Consider the following 16,224-nt stretch of genomic DNA (forward strand, 5'->3'; position numbering starts at 1 on the left):
GGAGACCAGAGCTGGGGCAGGAAGTGCCTGACAGGGCTGCCAGAGAGTGACTTGTGAGGTGACCTACTTGTTTTGCCACTGATTCTGGGCTCCTGTGTGCTCCCGATACATGGGCTCCAGGTTCTCAACACCGTTGTGAATGCAGATGAAGGACCAGCTCATGGGCCGGTCAAAATACCTTCGCGGGCCAGATCTGACCCACGGGCCCTAGGTTGCCTACCCCTGCTATAGAATGTTCTCTATTTCTGCATAAATATGACCTAAAATGTGATCAGAGCTTCACACAAGTCCTAAAGCTAGATGGAGAACCCAATTAAATAAATAACACAAAATTGTACTTTAATTTATTGAAGGGAAAAATGATCCAATATTACATGTATTTGTCGGAAGAGGTATGGGAACCTCTGGGGTCATGCCTTCTACAAAAGGTATTCAGAGTCAGCTGTTCATATCAGAGTTGAGATTGGAGGTGTGGGTTGTAGAGGTGTCCTGCCCTGTACATATTTTTTTAAAAAAAACAACTGTCAGTTTACTGACAGAGCCTGCTCTTCTCAGGAAAGGTCTGTTTGTGCTCTATGCCTCGATCAAAACAACTTCCAGAGGACCTTGGATAAGCAGAGATGTATGGAGCTGGAAAAACCTACAAGAGCAATTCTGAAGACCTGAGTGTTCATCAGTCCACAGGAAGAGATTGTCTCGAAATGGAGGAAACTCGGTATTGTTGCTCCTCTCCCTAGGAGTGGGCCTCCTGCAAAGATCACACCAAGAGCACAATGAACAATGCTGATGGAGGTGAAAAAGAACCCAAGGGTAACAGCAAAAGACCTGCAGAAATCTCTAGAAATTGCAAAAGTCTCTGTTCGTGTGTCCACTGAACAAGAATAGTGTTCATGGAAGGACACCACAGAGGAAGCCACTGCTCTCAAAAACAAACATTGCTGCATTTCTGAAGTTTGTGAAAGACCGCCTAAATGTTCCACAATGTTCTGTGGACAGATGAGACAAAAGTTGAACTTTTTGGCAGGAATGCACACTGCTATGTTTGGAGGAAAAGGGGACACTGCACACCAACACCAAAACCTCATCCCATCTGTGGAGCATGGTGGAAGGAGCATCACGGTTTTGAGCTGCTTTGTTGCCTCAGGGCCTGGACAGCTTGCTATTGTTGAGGGAACAATGAATTCAAAAGACATTTTACAGGAGAATGTCAGGGTAACAGTCCGTCACCTGAAGCTGAATAGAAGTTGGATAATGCAACAAGACGATTCCAAAGATGAGTAAATCAACCATTGTTTTGAAAAGAGAATTCGTTTTTTGGAATGGCTGAGTCAAAGTCCTGACCTTAATCCTAAAGAAATGTTGTGGAAGGACTGGAAGCAAGCAGTTCATGAAGGACCCCAACATCATCCCAGGGTTGAAGCAGCTTTGTAAGGAGGAATGGCCTAAAATTGCTCAAGCCAATGTGCAGGACTGATCAACAGTTACTGGAAACATTAGTTGAAGTTATTGCTGTACAAGGGAGTCACACCAGTTACTGTAAGCAGAACTTCACATACTTTTTCCAACAAATATATGTAACATTGGATCATATTTATCAATAAGTAGATGAATAAGTATAATGTTTTGTGTTATTTAACTGGGTTCCCTTTATCTAGTTTTAGGCCTTCCGCATGAAGATATGATCATATTTTAGGTGATATTTATGTAGGAAATAGAGAAAATTCTACAGGGTTCACAAGCTTTCTAGTACCACTATATATAGCTTTCACCAAGATTTGGCAAAGCTCCAGATGTTTGTCAACCTGTTTCCAAGAATCAATCCTCCAGTGTAAGTTCATTCCTGAAATATGGAGAACAAAATTAAATATTCTTTGAGGTACAGACTTGCTAGTGCCCTGTGAAGTTGCATCAAACATTTCTAATTTTGTTTCCTGTATCTCTGGAAGGAGGTTTGGAAGGAAGTTGTCAAAATAAATAAGATTTTTGTGATTGCTGATCTGTGTCTGAAAGGATGATGGCAATGAAGATCTTTGCTCTGTTTTTTTTAAAAAAAGAAGTTAGACTACTCCCCCATTCCAGGTCTCTCTAAGTAACTCTGTCTAGCATACACACAATGGGAACATGTTTTCTCATCCACTTTTGTAGTCTCTCTCCAATTATTGACCCAGTCCTGTGTGGAGAAACCGGCTACTTTTATAATCGGGTCAGCATCATACAGAAAGTATGATACAGAATTACCTGTGAGTCACCCAGGCTGCCTGGAGAAAATGAGCCAAATTCATTCTAATTCAAATTTTGTAACTAAATTAGTTTGGCCAGCTTTGTGGACTAGCTCATTAAATTCACTCAGTGAAGGCGAATGCTTGCTTCTCTAGCTCTAACCATTTTTAGTAACAGAATCGCTCTCCCTTGAGGCACCAGTTTAGTTCTACAAAGATCAGTCAAACAATAAGAGGTTTACCTTTTGTAATTTCAGATTCTATTTCTAGCATTTAAATGAGAAATTTGAGTCTAGCTAAACAATATGACAAAATTCAGATGGCAATCATTTTACCTTCATAACATCACAACAAATCAATGTACATCAAAGTAAGGTCTAATTTTAAAAAAATCTCAGCATTAATTCAAAAAAATTAGAGGGCAATTAGGAGGGGGAGAGAAATGCTTGATACTCAGCAACAAAAAAGAACAATTTTCTTAAAATCCACGGATCCAAGCATTTCTATTGTTCACAATAATGAAACCTGTATCGGTATTATCAACAACACAGTGAAAAATCTTACAAACATTCATATTCCATCTTTGCTCCAAAGTGTTCATCTTGAACCCTCAAGACTACAGAAACTCGGGGCATCGGTGGGGGATGAGCAAAGGTAGACGGGACCAATCAAGCAGAATCCAGGTGCATTTGAATCTATTTGTCGCTTTAACTTGCTGATTAACCTCCAGCTTGGCTCTTGGTTTTAACTGACCTCTTGCTCAGCTGCCTATGTTTCTCCTTCCATTCCACTTCACACTCCGGAATTTCTCCCCACTACTGCCTTTGTTTCTATTATTTTTAATCCTGCTCTGACATATTAGTTTGCTGGCAATTTGCGTTCGTTAGATGGTGCACATTTTCGACTGGGGGTGATATCGGTGGTCTAATATTGCAGGAGATTGGCTGTCTTAAAGGAGAGCATTATAGCTGGAGCAATTAATGTGAAATTGGACCGTAATCCCAAAGAATAATGTAAAGTAACAGACAGTAGGATCTAAGGTTTTGGACACTGGACTCAAGGCATTGTAAATTAAATGTTAATGCCTTATTCTGTTAGTTTGTCATTATTGAATGCACCACACCCACCTTGTCACCCAGCTCTATTTTTCAGCCCTTGCCTCTAAAATTCATGTGTTCTAGATCCCTCATTGCATGGTATTACTGTATACAACACCTATAGCTCACAGCTCACAAACTGTGTTGAAGAAAAACAACTCTTAAAAACCAGACTTCAAGCAGTGATACTTTTATTCAGCACAATATCATGGAGAACCTGCAGAGGGGTGCGACGCTATGAGTTACAAAGCACTTTCTGCATACATTCATACTGATGAACAGGCAAATACCGGCATGCAAGTGAAACTGTTACACAAGCAGATGTACATAACCAGGAGGAAACAACGACAGCCAGAGCACAAGATATTTATAATCATATAACAGACTAGCGACTGAATCATATGAGTGTGCATTCCTCTTTTTGGTTATCGGCACTCAGTGCTGCATCCTGATTATGAAAGACTGGCTGCAGGTCAAAGCTTAGGACAATGGGTTATAAATTTCAAATAGTAAAATGCAAGTTTATTAACCCTTTTTCTGACCCTTCTTCCACACTAAACTCTTCAATGTTAATACTGCTTTAGCTAGATGCGTTTTGTAATATCCAGTGACATACCGTTCACCTCTTTCTTGCAGGATTGGTGATGAACAACCAGATGTAACAACAGCTAATCAGAGGGGACAGGTGCACTTGGGTATGCTAAACAAAATGGACAATAGTCCTAACCAAGGGATCTAACCTATTGCAAAGATTGTGGACGGTACCTGGATTGGAAACATCAAAGTCGACAGCATCCTTCTCCTATCCCATCTGGCCCTCAAGTCAGTGTCTCTCCTGATGTGCAAAATGCAAATTTATACAGATGCCATTCAGAATGTTGCCTCTTCCCAGAGAATAACTTGGGGATGAGATCAGGAAAAGGGAAGTAAGGCCCGAGGGGGAAAAAATATACCAGTACTGTGCAATGGAATGCTTTGTGTATTAGCAGGCCTGCCAGAAAGTACATGTATCAGGGACGATGAAGTAGTCCAGCTGCAGCCTTGCACAGGGCTTTGCACAGACATAGCTGACCATTCTTCCCAGCACAGAAATGTAGCCAACTTCATTAGCACAGTTATGGATCCAACCATGATAACCTAACCCAAATGCTCAGCTTCCATCGTGCATAAATTATTGCTTCAAGCATCTGACTGCCAAATTGAGAGCTCAGAGCATCATCCAAGTTTAGTTTGCTATTGTGCGGACTCAGTGCTGTTGTGTCTGTGGGTTTACAAGGAGCCACAGCAACAAAGAGACTGGCCTTCAGCTGTTTACCCCTGCAACTTTTGCATGCACCAAAGATACAATTTAGCAGCAAGAATTAGTTTTCTAAATTTATGTGTCCTTCATTGCTCTTTTCATATTTCAAAATATTCCTTATTTGTAAATATTCTAAAATATATAAACATGGGACATTGAAGGTTATATTTTCATAACAAGTAATGTTATTCCCATTAGATAATCTTAGCATGCATTGCTTATCACTGAATCACAAACTGCAAATAGTTAATAAAGATTGAAGACAACATTTAACTAATTTTGGTGCAATGGCAGGTGGACCCTGAACTGTGTCCCTTCTTATTTACTCGTAGATTAAAATGTGACCATGTATGTATGCTCAGCAGTAGAGCAGGCAGTCAGCTCGGACTCCTGTTGTCTGTGAGTGGCCAGAGGCAGACCAACATGGAGGTTCCCCCGATCAATTCAACCCCTCCACACCCGGTACCCAAAGCTCAGGAACGCGGGGAATGAAGTGCAAGTAGGATTTGAGGTTTTAGCCTTTCAAATATTCAAGGCATGCGGGTGTATCAACGTGGAACTTTGGCTTCATAGTAGAGAAATGACAGGAGGCCTAGGAGCCCATGAACCAATCTGAGTACAGTAATCTTTGCACGGGACTGCTCTCTCTACTCCAGGACTCTCTTGTGAAGGGGAAGAGCTCCAGTGGGGACCCCTGTTGCTGCCATACACCAGAATGGACAGTCACAACATGTCCAGATAGCAGATGTGAATCATATTCAGGTTTATTATCACTGACATATGCAATGATATTTGTTATTCTGTAGCAGTAGTACAGTGCAAGACATTAAAAAACTATATCACAATAAAATATAAAACAAATAAATAGTGTAAAAGTGGTAGTGTTCATTTGTTGTTGGAGCATTCAGAAATCTGATGGCAGAGGGGAAGAAGCTGTTCCTGAATTATTGAGTGTGCGTCTTCAGGCTCCTGTACCCCCTTCCTGATGGTAGTAATGAGAAAAAGGTATGTCCCAAATAATGGGGGCTCCTTAATAATGGCTACTGCCTTCTCTCCACCCCAGAGGACATCTACAAAAGGTAGTGACTCGAGGCTTGTGCCCATGAAGGAGATGGTTGACTATAAAACTCTCCGCAGCCCCTCGCAAATATGTACATTGGAGGCACTGTACCAGACTGTGATGAAACCACCCAGATTGCTCTCTATAGTATACCTGTAGAGATTTCCAAGAGTATTTGTTGATATATCAAACCTTTTGAGCTCCTAATGGAAATACACCTGCTGATGTGCATTGTTCAAAACTGCACCAAATTGTTGAGCCCAGGATAGATCCTCTGAGGTGTTGATGCCCAAGAATGGGAATCTGAATACCCCTTCCATTGCTGACCCCATTGTGTGTTTTCCTAGCATCCCTTTCCTGAAGTCCACAATCAGTTCCTTGGTCTTGCTGATGTTGAATGCAAGGTCCTTGTTGTGACACCACTCAACCAGCTGATCTATCTCACCCTGTGTACCTCCTTATCGCCAGGACAATTGGTGAATGTGGAGCAGCCAATACAGGAAACGATTCCATGTAATGTGGCATGGCACAGAGGGCATGCCTGAGAGATGACTCTTGTTTTGTGGGGCTGGCCCCCAGAAAAATCTGCACTCAGCAAGATCTACATGCCAGGCAAGTGTAAAATCAACCCCATCAATCTCTGAAGAAGACAACAAGGAATTGATCTGCACAGACAAAATGTATAGAAATAATGGGGTCAGCTGCCTTGTTGTTGTTGGCTTCGGGTCAGAATTGACCATGGACGTTGTGTCCTAGCTGTCTAGATACACAAGCCTGGGCCGTACGATATGGAGAGCAAGCTGTTGCCCATGTGGCAAGCTCCACCTCTCTATCCAACTGATGAACCCAAAGGCACAGCAGAGACTGATACAGTTTGGTACCAGAAGCATCACAGGAGTTGCCAGTCAGTGTTGAACTCAATGGAGTCCTACCTTAAGGATCCCAGCTCCAGATCTTTTTCTCTGGGTTTACTCCCAAATCCTTCCCCATGTATGGGTATAACCACAAATCAGCGAAGGTTTGAGATCAGATTTTTCCTTCTCCTAGATGAACTGCCAACCACAGCTGATGAGCCCCAACTGCCTGAAGCAACTGGTTTTAAGGCGCTGGTAATCCACCTTTGCCCCTTCTCTTGTCAGTAGAAACAGTTCCACAGGGCTTAGTAGCTAAGCCACACATGAAAACCAGGAGATAGACTTGGTTGTCAGAGGCTACTTGAAGTACACACCATTGGGAGCATTTAATAGGTAGTGGGAGCTTGTCCCCATTACCAACCCTGGCTGTAACAACCCTCAGGAACTGACTTCTTAAACCATTATTAAATCAGGAAATTTAGGTCTTTGGAAAGTGACAATCTAGAAATGGCTCTAGTTCTAGTCCTCCAATTAAAAATCTGCTTACCTTAGTAAACATGCAAGTCTTGTGACTCCCCACAAGCATTTATAAATGCAAAGGTCTAAACTTGTGCTTTGCTGATTGTTGCTGGCAGGTCCTCTGTACTCCACTGGAGTCTGGCTGTGCAACATGAACTTATGTAATTTTCTGGCAGTTTCTTTGGGAATCAGTTTGATGACCTGATAAAGAACAGTGAGCCCATTCACTTGTATCATTGGGAACAGCCGCAAAGGAACTCTGTGATTTTCCCCAGCTTGCGATGGGGGAGTCGACAAGAAGCACAGTCTGCAGCTAGAACTGAATCACTGTCAACATCTTAGAGATTACTTTGGTGAACTGCACAGGTGCTCTGATGTCTTCAAAATCACAGCATGTATCTTCAAAGATAGTGATTCACTTACAGGACAGCTAACAAGTTTTTCACATTTTAGGCCTTTAACCATTGGTGCAAACAATATCCCAGAATGGGAAACTGTGACATTGTTGAGCAGCCGGTATATCATATGACTGTTGTATCACTAGAGAACAGTGCAAATCCACAAGACAGAAATTCAGAGAATACAGTAGCACGTTCCAAGCCTAAGGAAAAGTTGCATGTGCAAAATGATACTATTAGTTTCACTGTCATACATGTAGTCAAATCTGACCATAATGGTTAGCCGTGGCACAAGGCTGATTTCCACAAGAGTAATGCATAATAATACAATAATACAAGGCAGGCGAAAAAAAAAAAACAGGATTAAGTTACCAAAGCAATCAAGATCACCCTTATTTTGTGCAAGATAATACAATGCTCTTGTTATTTCTCATCATTTGGCTGAGAAAGAAAGAGAAGGGGGTGACACTGTTTTTATGATCTTGTAACCATAGTGGCTGCTGCTCATGCCATTTGTACTGAATGACCCAATTTCAGAGTTGCTCTTTGAAGGATGCATATTTACTCTGTAAGCATTACAGAAAGCACACAGTACTGTATTTGGACAATCCAGGTTACTATATGCTCAGTATAATCACAACATCTATTATTAATTCTAGGCAAACTTTTTGATACCAATAATCCTGATACGATCTGGTATCTTATTATTAAGTTAATAGCATAAGGTGAGCTAGAATGCCTAATGATGGTACAATTAATAATGGCTTATGGATGAGAAACATCATTTGGAAAGCTAATGATTCTAAATTATTCCTTCTCCATTACATCCTCCGTCTGCTTCCAACTTTTGCATTACAAAGTAATTAGATTTGTCAGGGATTAGCAAAGAAAGACGTCAATGTTGGTGGGCAGAAGCTGCCGAAATGGGATAATGGCTAAATAGCCAGATAAGCTCTTAGATCCCCACTGTCAGCAAGTTAATGGGGTCAGTGGCAATTCTCAAGCAAGGCAAAGACACTCCTTAGTTTATTTAACAATGCAGTTCACTTTGTTCATTGCTTTGACTGGACAGACAGGTTCTTTCTTAAGAAGAGTCAGCAAGTAGAAATGTTAGAACTTAAAAAAAGACGTCAAAGTCTGTTTGCAAATTACAAGCCAGGACAGAGTTTAAATGCAGTTCAGCAACAACGTAGTGATTTGGCATTGGTGAAAGGAAAGGCCATGAAACGATGGCGTTCCATGCAAGTACTTGGGCCCGATATCTATGAAATTAAATATGACGAAGAAACAGATTCTGATGAAGAGTTACCAACTGTCCCTCAGTACAAAGCAGGTTCTCCCTTTAAAGACTATAAGTTGAATATTAATGTAGGAGGCAAGATATTCCAAATCAACTACCGTGCTGCTGCTCGATTTCCCAAGACCAGAATTGGAAAACTGGCCACTTACACCAATCCCACAAGGAAATTGGATCTGTGTGATGACTACAGTGTAAAAGATAATGAATACTTCTTCGATCGAGATCCTGCAATCTTTCGTCACATCTTCAACTTTTACAGGACAGGAGTCCTGTGGATTAAAAACGAGCTTTGCCCCAGAAACTTCCTCGAAGAGATCCACTACTGGGGTATACGAATAAAAAACTCTAATAGGTGCTGCCGGATCTCGTTCGAGGAGAGGCAGGATGAGTTGAATGAGCAGCTAAAGGTGCAGCGAGAACTGCAAGCTGAACTTGAAGTGGAAGAAGATGAAGAGCATTTCAGAGACTTAATGTATGGTCACCAGAGAAGAGTAGTCTGGAACCTGGTGGAAAAACCTTTCTCTTCAGTTATAGCCAAGCTGATGGCAGTTGCTTCCAGTATGTTTGTGCTAATCTCAATTGTAGCCATGGCCTTGAACACAGTTGAAGAAATGCAGTACCAGAGTCCTGCTGGCCAGCTAAGTGGCCATACCTACATGGAGCATGTGGAAACCATTTGCATCGTTTTCTTTACTATAGAGTACCTGCTAAGAATAATCTCCACGCCTGATATTGAGAAGTTTGCGCAAAGTGCTCTGAATGCTGTTGACCTCATTGCAATCCTCCCCTTCTATCTCCAGATCATCCTGGAATGTTTCGAGGATGAAGACTATGGGAGGCACGATCAGGATATTGAGAAGGTGGGCAGAGTGGGGAAAGTTGGCCAGGTGCTGAGGATAATGAGACTGATGAGAATTTTCCGCATTTTGAAGCTTGCCCGACATTCCACTGGACTGAGGGCATTTGGTTTCACATTGAAGCAATGTTACCAGCAGGTTGGCTGTCTTTTCCTCTTTATAGCAATGGGCATATTTTCCTTTTCTGCTCTGGTTTTCTCTGTTGAACATGATGTACCAGGAACTAACTTCACGTCCATACCCCATGCCTGGTGGTGGGCTGCAGTAAGTACAATATCTAAATCTTAAGTTATTAGACAATGGTTATTTGATTACACAGTGTTTACTCTCAGGCCTAAAAATGAGTGTAATGCGTGCTGTAAAGAGGTGGTGTCATTCTTTAAATAACTACATACTATTATTGTCTCATATTATTATTATTAGGTGCATGGCTCCCCTGTTGCACCCCCCCAAAATGTTAATTCTGAACAATGAAGTACAGTACTGTATTTAACCCTTCATAAATCTGTATGGATTACATATTGGATCAAACAAGACATTTCCCCTTGGCATATTCCTCAACTTGCTTAGGGTCAACTTTCGGGCAGTTCAGTTTTGAAATAGCTATTCTAGTCCTTCTCAGTCCATGGTAGGTGAAGAGTGGGATGGAGAATTATAAAAGGAAATTTCATACGTTTTTTTTAATGGACAGGTAAAGATTTTCAACATTGCGAAAGACCACTTAATTATTTTAATATAATTTGTTATGATATAATTTTAACACAAATAAGCTCCCAATCTATCCACTTAATACAACCTGCCAGGATATATATACTCCATTTTCTTAAATGCTTCTAACAACTTCTTCAATTTCTCTGCATCTTTGAACTGAATATATTTATCTTTTTAAACCTAATTTAGGTTTTGTTCTCATAGGCTGTCTCTAAATCTATGACACTATATAATTTATTGTCCATGAGTATTAATCCTGGTCTCAACAATTTCAAACATTATATTGAAAATGTTTTTCTTTAAATTATATCCCTTGATTTATTTAAGGTAGATATTTTTTAAACAGTATGATTAACACATCTGAGTATAGACCAGTCACAGAAGGAACAGTATTTCAAATCGGATTTTCAATCCACTAACTTTGAGTGAACTGAATTTAAAATGCTTAAAATAGTTTTAAATATACGAACATGTTTCCAGATATATTGTGACACTGTAATAAGTTATTTCAAAATTTTTTTAAAAATGTCATTTTTAACATCAGTGTCATTGGCTCTTGGACCTTTTGGAATATTCTGGATGATTGTAAAGTATAATCTATTGTATCTCCCAGGAGTGATAATTCACCTTGTGTGCTGGGCTAGCTTGATGGGTTAGCCTGCTTTGGATATGATATATATTTTAAGATTAGCACAAAATATTGGAAAAATTCAATCTTGGCAAGGGGAAATTGCATTTAAAATTATCTTCTGCTCCAGTTTTGCCAATATCTGGGGAACTCTGCAAGCAACAGAGAAATTCTGTTTTGATCTCCTTTGCAAAGATTGTGTTGATTTAATGGTGTAACTGTACTTGTGTTTCATATTTAACTTTACTTTTTGTTTCACAAACTAATTCTTTCATAGCAACACACACAAAACGCTGGAGGAACTTGGCAGGTCAGGCAGCATTTATGGAAAAGAATGAACAGTCGACGTTTCAAGCCGAGACCCTTCTTCAGGATTGAGAAGGAAGGGGAAGGATGCTGGAATAAAATGGTGGGGGGAGGAGAAAGAGGCTAGTTGAAAGGTGATAGGTGAAGCCAGGTGGGTGGGAAAGGTCAAGAGATGGAGAAGAAAGAATCTGATAGAAGAGGAGAGTGGACCATAGGAGAAAGGGAAGGAGGAAGGGACCCAGGGGGAAGCACAACAGCCTTCATTCTATTTTATGTTTAGTTCCATTGTTATGTTTGATACAGATTTTATTTTTGCCTAAGTCCGTTTTATATTTAATTTTCTCTAATGCAAAAGGATTCTACGTCAGTTCCTGTCCAGGGTTTCCCTTGCTTTTGTTTTCTAGGATTGGCACGTCTGCCTCTGATGTTTCCATTTATAGATTAATCACTCTACACTTAATTTTCCCACTTGTCTTTCATTTTCATTTAATTCTCAGTACTAATTCATCAGTAATCAACATTTTTTAAGTCCTGCTGTTCGCGTCTGGTCAGATGCTGCTGTGTTGCTCTACTAATCATTCCAGTTCCCATCATGATTTCAGTGTTGTTTTCCACACATTGAATCTGAACTCCACACTTCGTGATTTCCTCTTGAATACTGAAGGAAGAATATATTTTTAAAGTCAAAGTCGCCCCTGACTCTTAAGTTTTATTGAACGCAACAGTGGAACTGATATATTAACTGCAAATTTCTGGCCTGAACAAGCACATCATAGAGAGGCAGAAACAATCCATTCAGCCAGGCCAGACCACGTCAACTATCCTATCAAAAGTGCCATTATTTTGATCTGTAAATTGTTCCTGTTATTGTCTGGCCTGGCATAACAAAAGGAGAAAGTTTGAATTCACCATAGTCCTTTTTTTTCAGCTAAATTGTTAAGAGTGTATGATCAACACTACATAGAAAATGAGCAAAATTTTTTCTTGCTAATTATCGGGAAGATAAGGACATTATCCTCAGTTTGTGTCACAGCGTTTACCTGAACCAGTTACTCTGTCCTTTGCACCCGCAGGTGTCTGAGACTGAATAGTAATATTGGTGCCTTATTTGACCCTGAGATAAGCTGTTCAGTATCAGATTTATTACCATTCACTTGTGTGACGTGAAATTTGATTTTGGCAGCAGGACAGTGTAAAGACATAAAGGTATTACTATAAATTACACAATAAATAGTGGAAAGGAAAGTAATACTGAGGCAATATTCATGGGTTCATGGACTGTTCAGAGATATGATGGAGGAAAAAGGTGTCCCTATAAAATTGAGTGTGGGTCTTATCCCTGACGGTAGTAAGGAAAAGAGGGTATGTCCCAGATGGTGAGGGTTCTTACTGAGGGATGCCTCGACAGTGGCGAGGTTTGTGCTTGTGACTGAGCTTATATCAACACCACCCTTATTATTATTTCCACAGGATTCTTTATTCATTATTTTACCTTCATTCAGGGCCTCAAACAGTCCTTCCAGGTGAGGCAACCCTTCACCTGCGAATCTGCTGGGGTCGTCTTTCGTGTCCGGTGCTCCCGATGCGATCTCCTCCTTATTGGTGAGACCCTTTGTAAATCGGGGAGCAGCTTCGTCAAGCACCTCTGCTCCAACTGCCGAAAGTGGAACTTCCCGGTGGCCAAATGTTTTAATTGCAATTCCCATTCCTGTTCCAACATGTCACTCCACGGGGCTACTCTTATGCCAAGACAAAGCGATCCTCAGGGTGGAGGAGCCACAGCTTGTCTTCTGTCTGGGTGGCCTCCAATCTGATGGCATGAATATCGATTTCTCCTTCCGGTTTAAAAAGAATTCTCCCTCCCCCTCCCCTCTTCCTGTATTCCCCACTCTGGCCTCCTAACTCTTCACACCTGCCCATCACCTCCCACTAGGTCCCTTCCTCTTTCCCTTTCTCCTTTCAGATTCCTTCTTTGCTAGCCACCTGGCTTCACCAAACACCTTCCAGCTATCTTCCATCCCCTCCCCCCACCTTTTTATTCTGGCATATTCCCCCTTCCTTTCCAGTCCTGAAGATGGGTCTCATCCTGGAATGTCGACTGTTTTATTCATTTCCGTTGATGCTGCCTGACCTGTTGCTTTGGGTTTCCAACATGGGCAGGCTTTCTCGTGTTTATCTCTGTAATATCTCCCGTACCTCCAAGATTCTTGTCCTTGCCTTCGCTATCTCTAGACATTCTAGTACATCCTGGCTAGATTTTCCAGTGTCCTAACTTGCAAGTCTGCATTGCTGTTCACCCCTGTGACTGGTGATCGGACTGGCTCTGAAACTATGCTGAATATTAAAATCCTCCTTCAACCACCAGAAAATGTTGGAGAGGTTCAGCAGGACAGACGGCATCTTTGGAAGGGAATGAACAGTCGACATCTCAGGGTGAGACCATCAGAGCTGGAAAGAAAGGGTGAAGAAGCCAAAATATGGTGGTGGGGGAGAGGCAAAGGAGTACAAGTTGGCAGATAGGTGAAATCAGGCGAGGGGCAAGGTAGGCTGGATGGGTGAGGGGTATGAAGTAAGAAGCTGGGAGGTGATTGGTGGAAAAGGTAAAGGCATGAAGTACTGTAGTAGTAATCTGACAGGAGAGGAGAGTGGACCATGCAAGACAGGGGCACTGGAGGGAGGGAATAGGCAGGTGAGAAGGGTAAGAGTGGAGCCAGAATGGGGCACTGAAAAAAAGAAGAAGAGGGGGGAGAAAGTACCAGAGAATTGGAGAAATTGGTGTTCATGCCACCAGGTTGGGGGCTACACGGTTGGAATATAAGGTGTTGCTCCTCCAACCTGAGAGTGGCCACTGTGGCAGTAGAGGAAGCCTGGGACACACATGTTGGAATGGGATTGGGGCGTGGAACTAAAATGGATAGCCACTGGATAATCCTTCCTGTTGCAGATGGAGTGAAGATGCTTGACAAAGTGATCCCTCTATCTACATTGGGATTTCTCTAACATAGTAATTTCTCCCCATTCTCTCTTTTTCCCTTTCCACATTCTAGCTCCCTTCTTACCCCTTCTCTTCTTCTCACCTGCCTAACACCTCCCTCTACTGACCCTCCTTCCCTTCCTCCCAGGATCTGCTCTGCTCTCCTATCAGATTGCTTCTTCTTCAGCCTTTTACCATTTCCACCTATCACCTCCCAGCTTCTTACTTCATTCTCCCCCTCCCATCACCTGTTGACTTGCACTCCTTCTTCTCCCTGCACCTTCTTATTCCGGCTTCTTCCCTCTTCCTTTCCAGTCCTGATGAAGGGTCTCGGCCTAAAACGGTTAATTCCTCCCCATAGATACTGCCTGACCTGCTGTGTTTAGTATGTGTTCCTCTGGATTTCCAGCATCTACGGAATCTTGTGTGTTCTCTGCTAGGTACTTGTGTTCCTCTAGTTTGGTCCCCAATCTAATCCAACATTACCCAACATTAGCAGCTATGCCTGGAACTGTCAGGGCTTAAACTCTGGAATTCTCCCCACAAGTATTACTGTGCCCTCTACCTCTCTTTCCTCCTATACCATTCCTTAAAATCTACTTGTTTGACTGTGGATTTTACCAATTAACTTCAATTTATGGCATGTGAACTGAGTTGTCCTGAGTGTTCCTGTGAGTTGTCCTGAGTGTTCATTATGCAAGTGGAAGCTGTCGCAAAAAAACAGGTATACTTGAGCATGTATACACTCTGCCTTTGAATTTACCTTGAAATGGTATTCGGTTGGGAAGCCAGAATAACTCTTGAGATGAGGGTTCATTATCCTGCAATGGCAATTTCATCCCAACAAAAATGAATTGGCCACAGCATAGCTGACTGGTGTGAGCCGTATGGTAATGGCACTTCCAAAAGGATTGCAAAACCACAGAACAAGAGATTTAGAAAGAAGGATAAAGGTCTTTAGTTCGAGGGGATACAAGAATAACTGGGACTGGTCTCAGGACAGAGATGATTCGAACAGGAACTTTATCATTTCTGTTTTGATTGAAAAATATTTTACAGAAGGGCTGGTAATATTATAGTGATCAGTAGAAGAAGCATTCTTTAGTGGAGCAATATTTTTGTAACTTGTAATGCACAATTTGAAATAATGACTTTCAAAAGTATGGATACATGAAGGGAAATAAGTTAGAAGATTGGATGGAAAGTGTGTCCTGGCACCCATTAGATAGCTTGAACAAAAAGCCAACACATGCAAAGGCTGAATGGCTGGCCTATGATTCTAATTCTAGCACAAGCACTTTACTTTCATGCCCCCTTCATAGTTCATTCTGTACACAAAAATTCAAAGCGTGTTATCTGTCCTTTGTCACAGAGTGTCTTGTTCTGTCTTTTACAAATAACCATGTTGTCTACATGCATTCTAAAAGGGGAATTTATCTGATTTCAGGTTAGCATTTCCACTGTAGGCTATGGAGACGTCTGTCCAGAAACAATCCTTGGGAGGACTTTCGCTTTCGGCTGCATTGCTTTTGGGATCATTTTAAATGGGATGCCAATCTCCATCCTGTATAATAAATTCTCAGACTACTACTCGCAGCTCAAGAGCTATGAATATACAACTTCACCAAAGCAAAGAGGGAAAATTAACTTTCAAGCAAGAGCAAGAAGGAGGATTGCGGAGTGCTGTGGAGGGGTCCCTCATCACCACCTGCCCAGGGAGCAGTAACATCTCTTCAGCTAACGGACTTCCTTGCTTTGGGGAATACATGCTTTCTTTTTTTTTCTCTCTTTTAAAGATATAATACTGTTTTGAAAAAATATTTCACTGTTGCAATGCAGACAACAGATTAGCTTGTTCTCAGAAAAATGAAGGATTTTTAGAAAAATAGCTGGAAGTATTCTGTATTTAGTTTTCAAGGTTGAACCATTCAGCATTCAACATATCATGATATTACTATCTAGTTCTGGACCATAACAAAAGGTTTGTTTCACAAACCAATA

The 16,224-nt window shown here is 41.4% G+C and overlaps 1 protein-coding gene across 1 annotated transcript; it reads left to right on the top strand.

Annotated features, from left to right (window-relative positions):
* Positions 1 to 8,554: 8,554 nt before the first annotated feature.
* Positions 8,555 to 15,949, top strand: kcnv2a (potassium channel, subfamily V, member 2a). The gene is made up of 2 exons (XM_072281154.1): positions 8,555 to 9,868; positions 15,671 to 15,949. Exons 1-2 carry the CDS (start codon positions 8,555 to 8,557, stop codon positions 15,947 to 15,949), a joined length of 1,593 nt encoding a protein of 530 aa, XP_072137255.1.
* The last annotated feature ends 275 nt before the right edge of the window (positions 15,950 to 16,224 follow it).

This window comes from Mobula birostris, chromosome 17 (assembly GCF_030028105.1).
Source record: "Mobula birostris isolate sMobBir1 chromosome 17, sMobBir1.hap1, whole genome shotgun sequence".
NCBI lineage: Eukaryota > Metazoa > Chordata > Chondrichthyes > Myliobatiformes > Myliobatidae > Mobula > Mobula birostris.

Excerpts from the sequence above, each read along its gene's own strand:
- kcnv2a (XM_072281154.1), top strand. The coding sequence starts at position 8,555 with ATGTTAGAACTTAAAAAAAGACGTCAAAGTCTGTTTGCAAATTACAAG. Across the intron at positions 9,869-15,670 it reads ATGCCTGGTGGTGGGCTGCA|GTTAGCATTTCCACTGTAGG; the intron begins GTAAGTACAATA and ends ATCTGATTTCAG.